The sequence below is a fragment of the Rutidosis leptorrhynchoides genome, chromosome 9, assembly GCF_046630445.1.
Source record: "Rutidosis leptorrhynchoides isolate AG116_Rl617_1_P2 chromosome 9, CSIRO_AGI_Rlap_v1, whole genome shotgun sequence".
Taxonomy (NCBI): domain Eukaryota; kingdom Viridiplantae; phylum Streptophyta; class Magnoliopsida; order Asterales; family Asteraceae; genus Rutidosis; species Rutidosis leptorrhynchoides.
In genome coordinates, this window is record NC_092341.1 from 258,352,972 (window position 1) to 258,365,355 (window position 12,384).

At 37.8% G+C, this 12,384-nt stretch overlaps 2 protein-coding genes and 1 pseudogene across 2 annotated transcripts; 1 reads left to right on the forward strand and 2 right to left on the reverse strand.

Moving 5' to 3' along the window:
- Positions 1-5,917: 5,917 nt before the first annotated feature.
- LOC139868714 (uncharacterized) lies at positions 5,918-6,406 on the reverse strand. Its single transcript, XM_071857049.1, has 2 exons — positions 6,099-6,406; positions 5,918-6,053 (listed from the first exon to the last, which is right to left on the reverse strand). The coding sequence occupies exons 1-2, from the start codon at positions 6,404-6,406 to the stop codon at positions 5,918-5,920; spliced, it is 444 nt and encodes a 147-aa protein (XP_071713150.1).
- A 2,093-nt stretch (positions 6,407-8,499) lies between these two features.
- On the reverse strand, positions 8,500-10,925 carry LOC139868715 (uncharacterized). The gene is made up of 4 exons (XM_071857051.1): positions 10,321-10,925; positions 9,804-10,080; positions 9,084-9,758; positions 8,500-8,643 (listed from the first exon to the last, which is right to left on the reverse strand). The coding sequence occupies exons 1-4, from the start codon at positions 10,923-10,925 to the stop codon at positions 8,500-8,502; spliced, it is 1,701 nt and encodes a 566-aa protein (XP_071713152.1).
- Positions 10,771-10,884, forward strand: LOC139869730 (small nucleolar RNA R71; annotated as a pseudogene).
- Positions 10,926-12,384: the final 1,459 nt, after the last annotated feature.

Genomic DNA, 12,384 nt, shown 5'->3' on the forward strand with positions numbered 1-12,384 from the left:
CAAAACAAAAATTGACTAGAACATCTACACCATCATTATCATCATCATCATCATCATCATCATCGTTTTTCATCATCATCATCCATATCATCAAACCAACTTCCCTAATACTTCCTCCCTAAGCAAAAGCCCATCAAAAAAACCATCATGGACTTTATTAATTGCTAATGGTGAGTCACCCCTCCCCTTCCTCCTCCATTTGCCACGTCTCCCACCACCATCCACCACCATCTCTATATAACCTCACTTCTACCTCCATTCACTCATTTGATCACTCTCCTTTATCTCTCACACTTCTATACTCTCTAAATACAAATCTAAATACCTCTCTTGATCAACTTCTTTAAGCTTTAGGATCACATATCATCAAGGTATAACAAGCTAACTTAATCTATTCATCATTTCTAGTCATAATCAAGAACTTCCATGGTGTAAAAGCTTGATCTAGAGTGTTAAATCACTCAATGATGACTATATAGCTAACCATGATCTTGATGCTAGATCAGTAAACTTAAGACCTCTACATGTCCTATGTCTTAAAATGAAGCTAAACCAAGAACCAAAGTGGTTAAACTATGTAATTCTGTTTTGTCTTTGAGCTGTCCAAACTTCTACTTGAAGTCTATGACCTAAACACCAACTTATGGTTGATCTCTGAAACAACCTAACCCGTATGCAACCCGATAAATTTTTTTTATATAATAACAATAAACCATTAACGCGCCAATTTAGTGATTACATAAAGTAAACCGTTTCATGCCACCCGATTAAACATACAACAAGTTTAACGTTTACAATAAGAGGCACAAAGGCCTTTAATCAAGTGTTTACAAGTTCGACCCATTAACATGCTAGTTTTAATCCAAACAACACCCGAGCATGGTTTGGGGCTAAACTACCCAAAACTCTAGTTCGACTTCAAAAAGCTTCACCAAGCAACCAACATGGGAAATCTAATGCCCAACAACCCCTTCCCTTTCTCCATACATGCATCTAAAAATGTAAACAACGAGAGGGGTAAGCTAACGCTTAGTGAGTGCAATAAGTATACACAAGCATATATAATATACCTACTTGTAACCACCTACTCACATACCACAAACATGCTAGCAATATAATATTAGCATACGCTCCAAATATAAAGCTAATAACCTCCAATACCGCAACTAGCATAAACAATAGCATATACTCCGAAATAAAATATGCTACACTATAATACATACACAAACTATATGGTTAACCATACTCGCGTCATGGTGCTACCGGCTCTGTGGTTTACACTATACGTAATGCTATGACACTACCGGCTCCTTGGTTCATGCCACTACTCATTTGAGTCATACTCTTTTACAATGCTACCGGCTCTTTGGTTCACACTTTGGTGTTACCGGCTCCGTGGTTCAAACCTCATTTTATAATGCTACCGGCTCCTTGGTTCACACTTTGATGCTACCGGCTCCGTGGTTCACATCACAACTCGAGTCATACTCTTGTTGAGGCAATACCGGCTCCGTGGTTCACACCTCAACACCCGTGCTATAGTGCTACCCGCTCCGTGGTTCACACTACAACACATGTATCATGATGGCACTGGCTCCGTGGTTCGCATCTTAGCACACTCGCACATACTATGGCACTTCCGGCTCTGTGGATCATTCCATAGCATACAAATAAATATACTATATACATACATGTATAATTATTCCACTCACCTCAACTCCTAGGTGATGATGATTATACAACTCCACAAGCTTCAACGCAAGGTACCTAGTACATTAAGTACACAATCAACATACAAACTAGTGGAACTAACCACCAACACTTAACTCTTGAGCATTTAATGATCCAAATGCATTAAATGACCCATTTACACCAAAACCGCCCATTAATGGCCAGGACTCATCATAAATCACTAAAATCTAGTGATTAAGGTCTACTAACACCAACTAACACAAACTTAGGGGATTTCATAACCATCTTACCTAACTAGGTCAACCGTTACCCATTTGACCCATTTTAACACCAAGACTTATATTTTGGTCAAACTTGCACCCATTAACAATCTTTCATCATTACACAAGTGTATTAGTGACTTAACAACACCAATAACACTTACAAACTTCAATTTACATGACCAAACCCTAGATTATAACCATTAGGGTTTTCTTACATCAATTTAACCCAAATTCACCCATTTAACCCCCAAATGGGTCTTACAAGTTCCAAATGAACAAACCTTAGCTATAAATCAATTAAAACTCAAAACACGGAGTTAAGACTTATCAACACTATCACAACGTAGCTAGAGACATAGGGAACAACTTTAAAACTTGAGACTTGACCCGATTCACTCTTCTTCTCCAAATCTCCAATTCTCTCTCTAGAACCTCTCCTTCTCTCTAGGTTTTGATGGAAGTGGATGAGAAGAAAATGGAAGAAATGAGGTTTGGATAAGGTTGGGATCAGATTTGAGGCTCCAAAACTGTCCACATGTGAAATACCAATTTTGCCCTTTATTTAACTCATTAAAAGGCTGAAAAGGATCAGATCGTGCCTATCTTCGCGCCGCGGAGTAAACCCTCCACGCCGTGGCTTAAAGGGAGACTTTAGTTCACAATTTCCAAGCTTTTTGACCCTTAAAATAGGCAAAATCCGCGCAGTGGAGATTCTAGTCGCGCCGCGGAGTTAGCCTATTTCATCCGAACTTCAGCAACTTGTTTTGGCCATAACTTTTTTTACCGTAACTCCGTTTTTAATGAATCAAATTTCATTAGACACGTAATAAGATTTCATTTCTAATGGTAAAGTTTTGAAACATCAACTCAAACTTTATTTGGGGTCAAAAAGGTACGTACACACCTTGTAACTCAAACAACGTCCAGTTTTCTTCGAAATTCTAACAAGCAACACGTACATGCTTGGTACCCTTCATACACGCATTGTAAAATCATCTTTATACAATTATACAACCAAGTATGAACATTCTAAAAATCAATTACGTACCTCGAACATGTATGATGAAAAACGAGATGATACAATCTCTAGAACTCATAAATATATATGATGTTCATATATGTGTTTGAGACTTCTAGTAAAGATTTCATGAATTATCTCAAAGAAAAAGTCATTTTTATTTTTTATTTGGTGAGACAAGTTCAGATTTAAAGCAATCTGACCAAGTGTCAAAGATTCATGTATAAATCAAAATATAAGATAGACCTTGAACTAAAGGCTTCTGATTTGAAAAGTAGACTTAATAAGGAAACTATGGATAGTTAAAAAACTAAACACCGTTAAGAAATCATTGAAATATAGCCCCATCAAGTTGACCTAAGATTTTGTTGAAGTCAGAAATTGGTCTAAAACCTTATCTCTAAAGACAAGGTTAATGAAGACCTGGAGGTTATTCCTTTTGAGAATAAGCACTTTTATATGTCCTAAGACTTCTATAAAATTCTTGAGTCAAATAAATAAGTTTTGCTATTTTTAAACTCACCTAGGAACTCATAGTGTAATACTGAACTGTTTTGCACACTTGTAAAGAAGTGAACCTTCGACCAACTTTTATTTTGAGTCACCAACGGAGCCTTACATTTTTGAAAAGTGAACTCAAAGAGATTTCCAAAGATAGATCTCACTTAAAATAGGTGTCTAGATTAATAGAAACACCTACACTAATGTTATAGTAAAACTAGTCAAAACAGCCTACATTTAAAATTATGAATTAGTAACTTTTGAAACCGAGAACCGAATTAGACATGTAAGATTACTTAAGGGATTGATCTTAAACCTAATTTAAGTACTATATTAGATAGTATGACCTCTGACCTATTAACATTTCATTAGGTATCAAGCCCGAAACACCGAACACAATCTGACTAATTACCGTGAATGCTTTGCACCGCATCACTTGTGAGTTCGTAGTCCCATTTTTAATCAATATTTTATACTTTTAGGATGAGATAATACTTGTTTACTATTTTACATATTGGAATCAAGTACTTACAACTATATTCTATGTTGAGTAACAAAGGTCAATTTAGAAAGCCCGATTTTGATATCGTTAATTACAGGTTTGGTAAAAGAGAATATTATGAATAGATTTATTTGAGGAAGACTCCTCACATCAGGATAGGCCTTCTAGGCTATCGGATGCATAACCTTCGACCATATGCACTTAGACCTTAAGTGATGCTTGTTTTCGTTTACTTTTACGTTAACGTTCGATATCGAAAGCTCATGAAATAGAATATCTTTTTAACTGTTTTATACATGAAATCTTTATGTCCATTAACTTATGCATTGTAACAAAACCTATGAACTCACCAATATTTATATTGATGTTTTTAAGTATTTCTCTCAGGTACTTAACTTTTGGAACATTTTCAGGTCGGGCATTGTGGAAGTTTAAAAATGTCTTTTGTTAAATCTTGTATTGATAGGCTAGATTATGATGTATTTGTATTTGTAATATGTCTGTATTTGTATTTGGTAACCACGATGTGCCAAAACTAAAAACAGAGACCGTGATATAATAATATTTATATTTCCGGTGCTACGTTGACTATAACCTGGGATACTATGTTAAAGTTCACACCACGTCTTGGGAAATCGAGACGGTGGTCGTGACATCTTTACCCCACATATTCTCAAGCGTCTCTCGAATCTCTTCTACATCTATATCCGGTTCCTTTTCTAATTTGGGTGCTTCCTTAATCGTGTTAACACAAATGGTTTCAACTTCACTCGAACTCTCATCATTCTTCTTCTTCAGTTGTCTTTCCAAATAGAAGTGAAAAGACTTCTCTTCTTCAATAATCTCTAGAAGTACATCACGTTCCTCCGGTTTTAGCTCAAACAACATCTTCCTAGTCAACTTGTGATAACCTCTTGCTTTCTTGAAGTATTCGTACCTTTGTTTCATTAAATCATGCAAAATTTCAGCTTTCTCATCTTCACTCAACTCGGAATCTAAGCGTTGATAGGGTCATTTGCCCCCACACTCAACACTTTGATAGATAGATCTCATCCATGTCTATAGTATCATCAACCACTTCTTCACTAACCACTTCATTCGTGTCACTCTCTTGCACCCCAAGCATCATGCAATAGTCATCATTAAACTCTCTCTCAACTATATAGGCCGAAGGAAACTGCATGTTTTCCGAATTACAAATTCTAAATGTTCCATTTCCTCCTTCAAAAGTGATAGCACCCGCCCCCGGGTCTATTTTACCACCCGCGGTTGAAATGAATCCACGTCCCACTAACAATGGAACATCTCCATCCGTTGGCATATCAAAAATGGTGAATGGTACCTCAAGGAAAACACCTTTCACACTAACCATCACATTATGAAGTACCCCACATTCTTTACACTTAGTATTGTTGCCAAGTGTGATTACCGCATCGGATTTAATCAACGAACATAGAGTACACTCATCATGAAATAATTGCTTGTACATCTCATATGACATGATATTAATTGAAGATCCCGTATAGGCAATCACTTTGAATTCACGATGATCGTTAGCAAAGTGAGGTAATACCCCAATGAAACTTAATTCGAACAGCACCGCACCCGGATCTTCTTCTTGACGAAGAATCTCCAGTCTTCCTCTAGTATCTTCTTCCAATGACAACTTTTCATTAAACTCATCAAAACACTCATCCGAAATAACCTCAGATATCGCATCATCAGTTGCATCATCAAATCGTCCATCATCATCCCAAGCGACACAATTGGGCATATGACTAATAGTAACATTTTGATCAAGCCACGCATCAATGCTCTCTTTACGAACATAATTCTTTGATTCATCCACTTGAATTGTTCTAAGTTGATGGGCTTTCATGGGTTCAAAGTGAACCATTTCAACTACCTTGGAATCTTCAAGTGATGAATTTAGAGCAATTTTCAACCGTTGCCCATTAACCAAAAATGGTTCTCCGCCTTTTGGATCTTGTATTTCAATTCCCCATGCGAAGTAACCTTAGTGACAACATATGGCCCGTTCCATTTACTCTTCAAATTTCCTGCAAATAACTTCAACCTTGAATTAAATAACCACACACTTTGTCCTACCACAAACGTTCACCTTACGATTTGCTTATCATGAAACGCTTTCGTTTTCTCCTTGTAGATTTTTGAACTTTCGTAAGCATCACGTCTCAACTCATCTAACGCCGATAGTTCTAACTTTCTTGCTTTTTCTGCCTCATCCATGTTCATGTTCACCTGTTTAATAGCCCATTCTGCACGATGCTCAATTTCAACAGGTAAGTGACATGCCTTCCCATATACAAGTCGGTAAGGTGAAGTACCAATAGGAGTTTTATATGCTTTTCGATAAGCCCAAAGTGCATCTTCTAGTCTTAAAGACCAATCTTTGCGATTAGGATTCATGGTTTTTTCTAAAATCCTTTTTAGTTCCCTATTAGATACTTTCACTTGCCCACATGTTTGGGGATGGTAAGGTGTAGCAATTCAGTGATTTACCCCATAATCCCTTAAAAGTTTAGCAAAGTGGGAGTTCTTAAAGTGCGAAACCCCATCACTAATTATAGCCTTTGGAACACCATGATGACATAAAATATTTTTCCTGACGAACTTAAGAACAACTTTATGGTCATTGGTCCGAGTGGCCTTAACCTCCACCCATTTGGAGACATAATTAATGACCATTAATATGTACTCAAACCCGAAAGATGGAAAAGGTCCCATAAAGTCTATGCAACAAACATCAAAAATTTCACAAATCAAAATTGGGTTCATGGGCATTTCATTACGTTTATAAATTCCCCCCATCCGTTGACACCTAGCACAATTTTTAACATACTCACATGCATCTTTGAAAATAGTAGGCTAAAAGAAACCTGAGTCGAGTACTTTGTACCCGGTTTTCTTTATTCCATAGTGTCCTCCACATGCAAAAGTATGGCAATCAGCTAGTATGTCTTTATGCTCGTCTTCCGCTATACATCCCCTTATGATTTGTTCGGGTCCAATTCGGTAAAGAACCGGGTCCTCCCAAATGTAATGCTTAACCTGTGAGAAAAAGTAATCCTTCTTGTGCTTGTTCCAATGCTCTGGTACTTTGTTAGTCACCAAGTAATTAACAATATGAGCAAACCACGGTACCTGCACAACACTAAACAAACACTCATCCGGGAAATTTTCCTGGATCAGTTTAGCAGGGTCAAAAGGTGGCAGGGGTATCCTAGACAAATGGTCCGCCACCACATTCTCTATTCCCTTCTTATCCCGTATTTCTAAATCAAATTCTTGCAATAACAAGATCCACCTAATTAATCTAGGGTTGGTCTCCTTTTTCTCTAACAAATGTCTTAATGCACTATGGTCCAAGAAAACAACTACCTTAGATCCCCACAAATATGATCTAAACTTGTCTAAGGCAAATACTACCGCTAATAATTCCTTCTCGGTTGTGGTGTAATTCACTTGGGCGTCCGAAAGAGTCTTACTAGCATAGTATATAACTACCGGTTTCCTATCAACCCTTTGTCCTAAAAAAGCCCCAGCTGCATAATCACTTGCATCACACATGATTTCAAATGGTTTGGTCCAATCGGGTGATTGCAAAATGGGTGTCTCGGTCAACTTACGCTTAAGGGTATTAAAGGCCTCCTTACATTGGTCATCAAAGTCAAATGGTGCATCTTTTAACAACAAGTTGCACAATGGTTTAGAAATCGCACTAAAATCTTTGATAAACCTACGATAGAACCCCCCATGTCCCAAAAATGACCTTACCCCCTTAACATTGGACGGTGGTGGAAACGTTGAAATTAGTTGCACCTTGGCCCTATCTACTTCAAATCCCCGTTCTGACACGATGTGTCCCAAAACCACCCCTTACCTTACCATAAAATGGCTCTTTTCCTAACTAAGGACGAGATTAGTCTCGGTACACCGTTTTAAAACCTTTTCCAACATATTTAGACTCGATTCAAAAGACTTGCCAAATATTGAGAAATAATCCATGAAAATTTCTAAAGACTCGCCTATTAACTCTAAAAAAGTACTCATCATACACCTTTGAAAAGTAGCAGGTGCATTACACAAACCAAAAGGTATTCGTCTAAAAGCATAAGTTCCATATGGACAAGTAAAAGTTGTTTTTTCTTGGTCATTAAGATGGATAGGTATTTGGTTGTATCCCGAATACCGTCTAAGAAACAATAAAAATTTTGACCTGACGACTTCTCAATAATTTGGTCAATAAAAGGCAAGGGAAAATGATCTTTTGAAGTCGCGGCATTTAACTTCCTATAATCAATACATACCCGTCAACCCGTCACTGGACGAGTTGTGATCTTTTCTCCTTCCTCGGTTTCCATGACCGTGATTCCAGCTTTCTTTGGCACTGTTTGAGTGGGACTCACCCATTGACTATCCGAAATAGGGAAGATAATCCATGCATCCAACCAATTAAGCACTTATTTCTTCACAAGCCCCTGCATGTTCGGGTTTAACCTTCATTGGGTGTCACGAGAAGTTTTAACCTCAGGATCTGTCACTATACGATGCATACACACTGAGGCACTTATCCCTTTCAAATCAGCTATTGTCCATCCCACTGTAGCTTTGTACTTATTGAGCCCCTCCATTAAAGCTTGTTCCTGCACACCTGTCAAATCTTAAGCAATAATAACTGGCAAAGTGCCATTAGTGCCCAAGAATGCATACTTTAAATAGGACGTTAACGGTTTAAGCTCAAGGGTTGGTGGTGACTCTAACGATGGTTTTATGTTGGTATCAATGGACTTGGGTAATGGCTCGTATTTATGAGTCTAAGGTGGTCACCTAGAGTCCATTGTACTTAATATGGCCAACTTAACCGCCTTAACTTCCTCACACTCAATGTCATCCTCATCACCTAAGCAAAATACTTCCACCACATCATTTTTTATCAAATGGGAAGCATGTTTTTCCACTTTCTCATCAACTATGTCTACTTGGTAGCATTCATGGACACATGGGGTATGAAGAGAATTAAAGATATTCCAAATGATATGTCCATGGCATCCGTTCTACAATTTATATGGGCATTTATGGTTGCCAAAAATGGGCCCCCCAAGATTATCGTGGGTTGGGCATCTCTATTCGTAGGTTCAATATCCATCACTACAAAGTCAACCAGGTAATAGAAATCCTCCACTTTTACTATCACATCTTCTAACATACCCCTAGGCATTTTGATTGATTGGTCCACTAGTTGAATAATTATGTCAGTTCTCTTCATTAATCCCAATTCAAATTGGTCAACTAGACAAAAGGGTAAGATATTAATGCTAGCTCCTAGGTCCAACAACGCCTTTTTCACATTTATGTTTCCTATGGTCACCGCTATCAATGAGGTCTCCGGGTCCTTAAACTTAGGTGGGAGTGTACCCAAGACAACCGCACTTAGGTGCTCGGTTAACTCCACCTTCTTAGGTAAAGTTACCCTTTGCTTCCTCCTTTGAGTGCAAAGGTCTTTCAAAAACTTAGCGTATGACGGGACTTGCTTAATAGCATCGAGAAGGGGCAAATTAATCTTAACCTGTTTAAATGTTTCCCACATGCCCTCTGGTTGTGGTCCCTTCTTCCCATAAGGGAATTGGTTCGTGGACTTTAAGGCCTTGGGAAATGGAACGGTTTTTGGTTCCGTACCCGATTTTCCAATTTCCTCAATGATGGGTTCTTTATTTTCCACCCCCTTCCCAAGGTTAATATTTTCACTTACCTCATTCTCCTAATCAAGAACGATAGGAGACTTACGTGCATCGCGTTGAGCTACCTCTTTCTCACCAACCTTGTTGTCATACTTCTTTCCACTACGCAAGGTGCCTACCATATTCACACTATGTCCTTTGCCCGAGTCCTTATGATTTAGATTTAACACTGTATAAGTTGGAATGGTACCCGGCTCTCGATTTCCCTTACTCTCTGCTACATTACCAATTTCTTTAGCCAATGCACCAATAGAATTGTTTTGCACCTCCACTATTTTTTGCATTTCGGAAATAAACGCGTCCATCTTGGCATCCGAGCTTGATGGTTGATTGGGTGGAGAACTGTTTTGATTTTGGTTTTGGTTTTGGCTTTGATTTTGGTAATTGTTTTGGTTTTGGTTTTGGTTTTGGTTATTAGGATAAGGGTTTTGGTAATTTCTTTGGTAGTTCTCTTGATTTTGAAAGTTGTTCTGGTTTTGGAAGTTATTTTGAGGTCTTGGTTGGGTTCCTTGATTGTTAGCATTTAAAGCGTTGCTGTTGCTCCAACTAAAGTTTGGATGATTTCTCCCTCCCGGATTGTACGTGTTGGAGTATGGATCAAATCTCCTTCCCTGAATCTCATTAACATGTTCTTCCATTATCTGTTGATTCACCGATGGAATCTCATTCCTACACCTGTGTGCAAAATGAGAAGGATCTCCACATATCTCACAAACTTCTTGAACATGTGACACATTACAAGCAAGATCCTGGTTTGGGTTGTTAAATATAAGCATTTTCAAATCATCTAGTTCTTGCTTAAGGTTCCTTGATGAACTACCCAAGTCAGACATGTGATTCACTCGGGATGTACTAGGTTGTTTTCTATTAACCGAAGCTTGGGTTTTCGAACCCTTGCTTAATTGCTCAAAGAAGGTCCACTCGTCCTCACTAGTTCGTGTTAGGAATGCCCCACCACTAGCCGCCAAAAGGAATTGTCTATTTTGAGAATCTATACTATCATGAAAGACTTTGACTAATTCCCATTTTGGTATCTCATAGTGAGGGCATGCCCTAAGTAATTCCTTCAGACGCTCGTACGCTTCATGAAACAATTCACCAGGTAGTTGTCTAAAAGATTTTATTTGCATACGCATATCTGAAGTTTTACTTATGGGATAAAACTCCTCTAAAACCCGTTTTTTCATCTCCGCCCAAGTATTAATACTCCGGGCGGGTAAAGAGAGAAACCATCGTTTTGCCTTATCTTTTAATAAATAAGAAAAAAGCGAAGGCGTACCTCATCATCAGTGAAACCGTTTACCTGATTAGTAGCACATATTTCATTAAACTAGGTGATGTGTTCATACGGTTCCTCATTGGTCATACCTCGGTAGGTTGGCAAGATCGAGATGAGTTGAGGTCGGACATCAAATCTTCGTGTGTTTCCCCCTGACGGAGCGGGAAAAACAATGGGTGAATGATACGCATAATCACTCGGTTGGTAGTAGGTGTCTACTCCTCTTTCACGTTCAACCATTTCAGTTTCATGAACAAAAACTTCATCCTCGACGCCGGAATATGATTTAGGAGAATTTGGTGGAACGATAGGATGTGACTCTGGTGGTTGTGTTGATGCTGAAGCCACCGTCGAGTTTTTTGGAGTCCTTGTAGCTTTTTGATTAGCTTTTGCAGATTTCTCGATTTTCGGGTTTTAAGGCTCAAGATTTGATCTCCTGAACTCCGAGTTTGCATAAACTAACCTACATTTCAACAAAAACAAGAATACCGAGAGTAAAACTGACAAAAACTAAATAAAAGAAAACAATATTTTTTTGGTTTTTTTATGGTTTTATGATTTTTATGGTTTTTCTAATTTAACAAGAAAGCAAATGAAATAAGAGCTTGGAATCAAGCGCATACTTCCCCGGTAACGGCGCCAAAATTTGATCAGTGTCGAAGGGCCGGTCAAAAATAGCCTAATTACTCTACATTATATAGGTCAAGCAGGATTCGTTCCACGAAAAATAGTGGTTAACAGCAAGCAATTTCAAGATTAGTTTGTTTGTTAACTAAGAGCTACTAAGATTAATCAACTAAATTAAAGCTTAAAACTTAAACTAGAGTGCAATTGAGAGTGTTGAGATGTAAACAATGAGATTAAAAACCTTTATCCTTTCATAATCCCAATCTAACATGCATTCATTCAAACAAGTATTATGTTTACCAAATATCGATCGAATCTCATAGACAAGACTTCTTAAGTTCATCAATTCTATTATCTTGGGATTGAACTATGCAACCTAGACAATATGTCTTTATCCCTAATCTAATTAACACTAAGTTGGATCAAGAACACAATGTTAAATCACAATAATTCAACATGCAATAACAAAAACATAGAACTTACATCAATCAATAATTGGTTTAGTTTACGATATCATAATCCATAAGTATTAAAACATCATAAACCACATAACTTGAATGAAATCATACATGTTTAAATGTTCATGGAAAGGATAAAGTTAAGAAAACTAGTCAAACATGTTGGTGATGATGATCATGAAGATTCTTGAAGATTGCATGATGAACAACACTTGAATTTTAGCTTGAATCCTTGAGAAATGATGATTTGGTGTGTTATTATGTGTTTGCGGATGATCTATG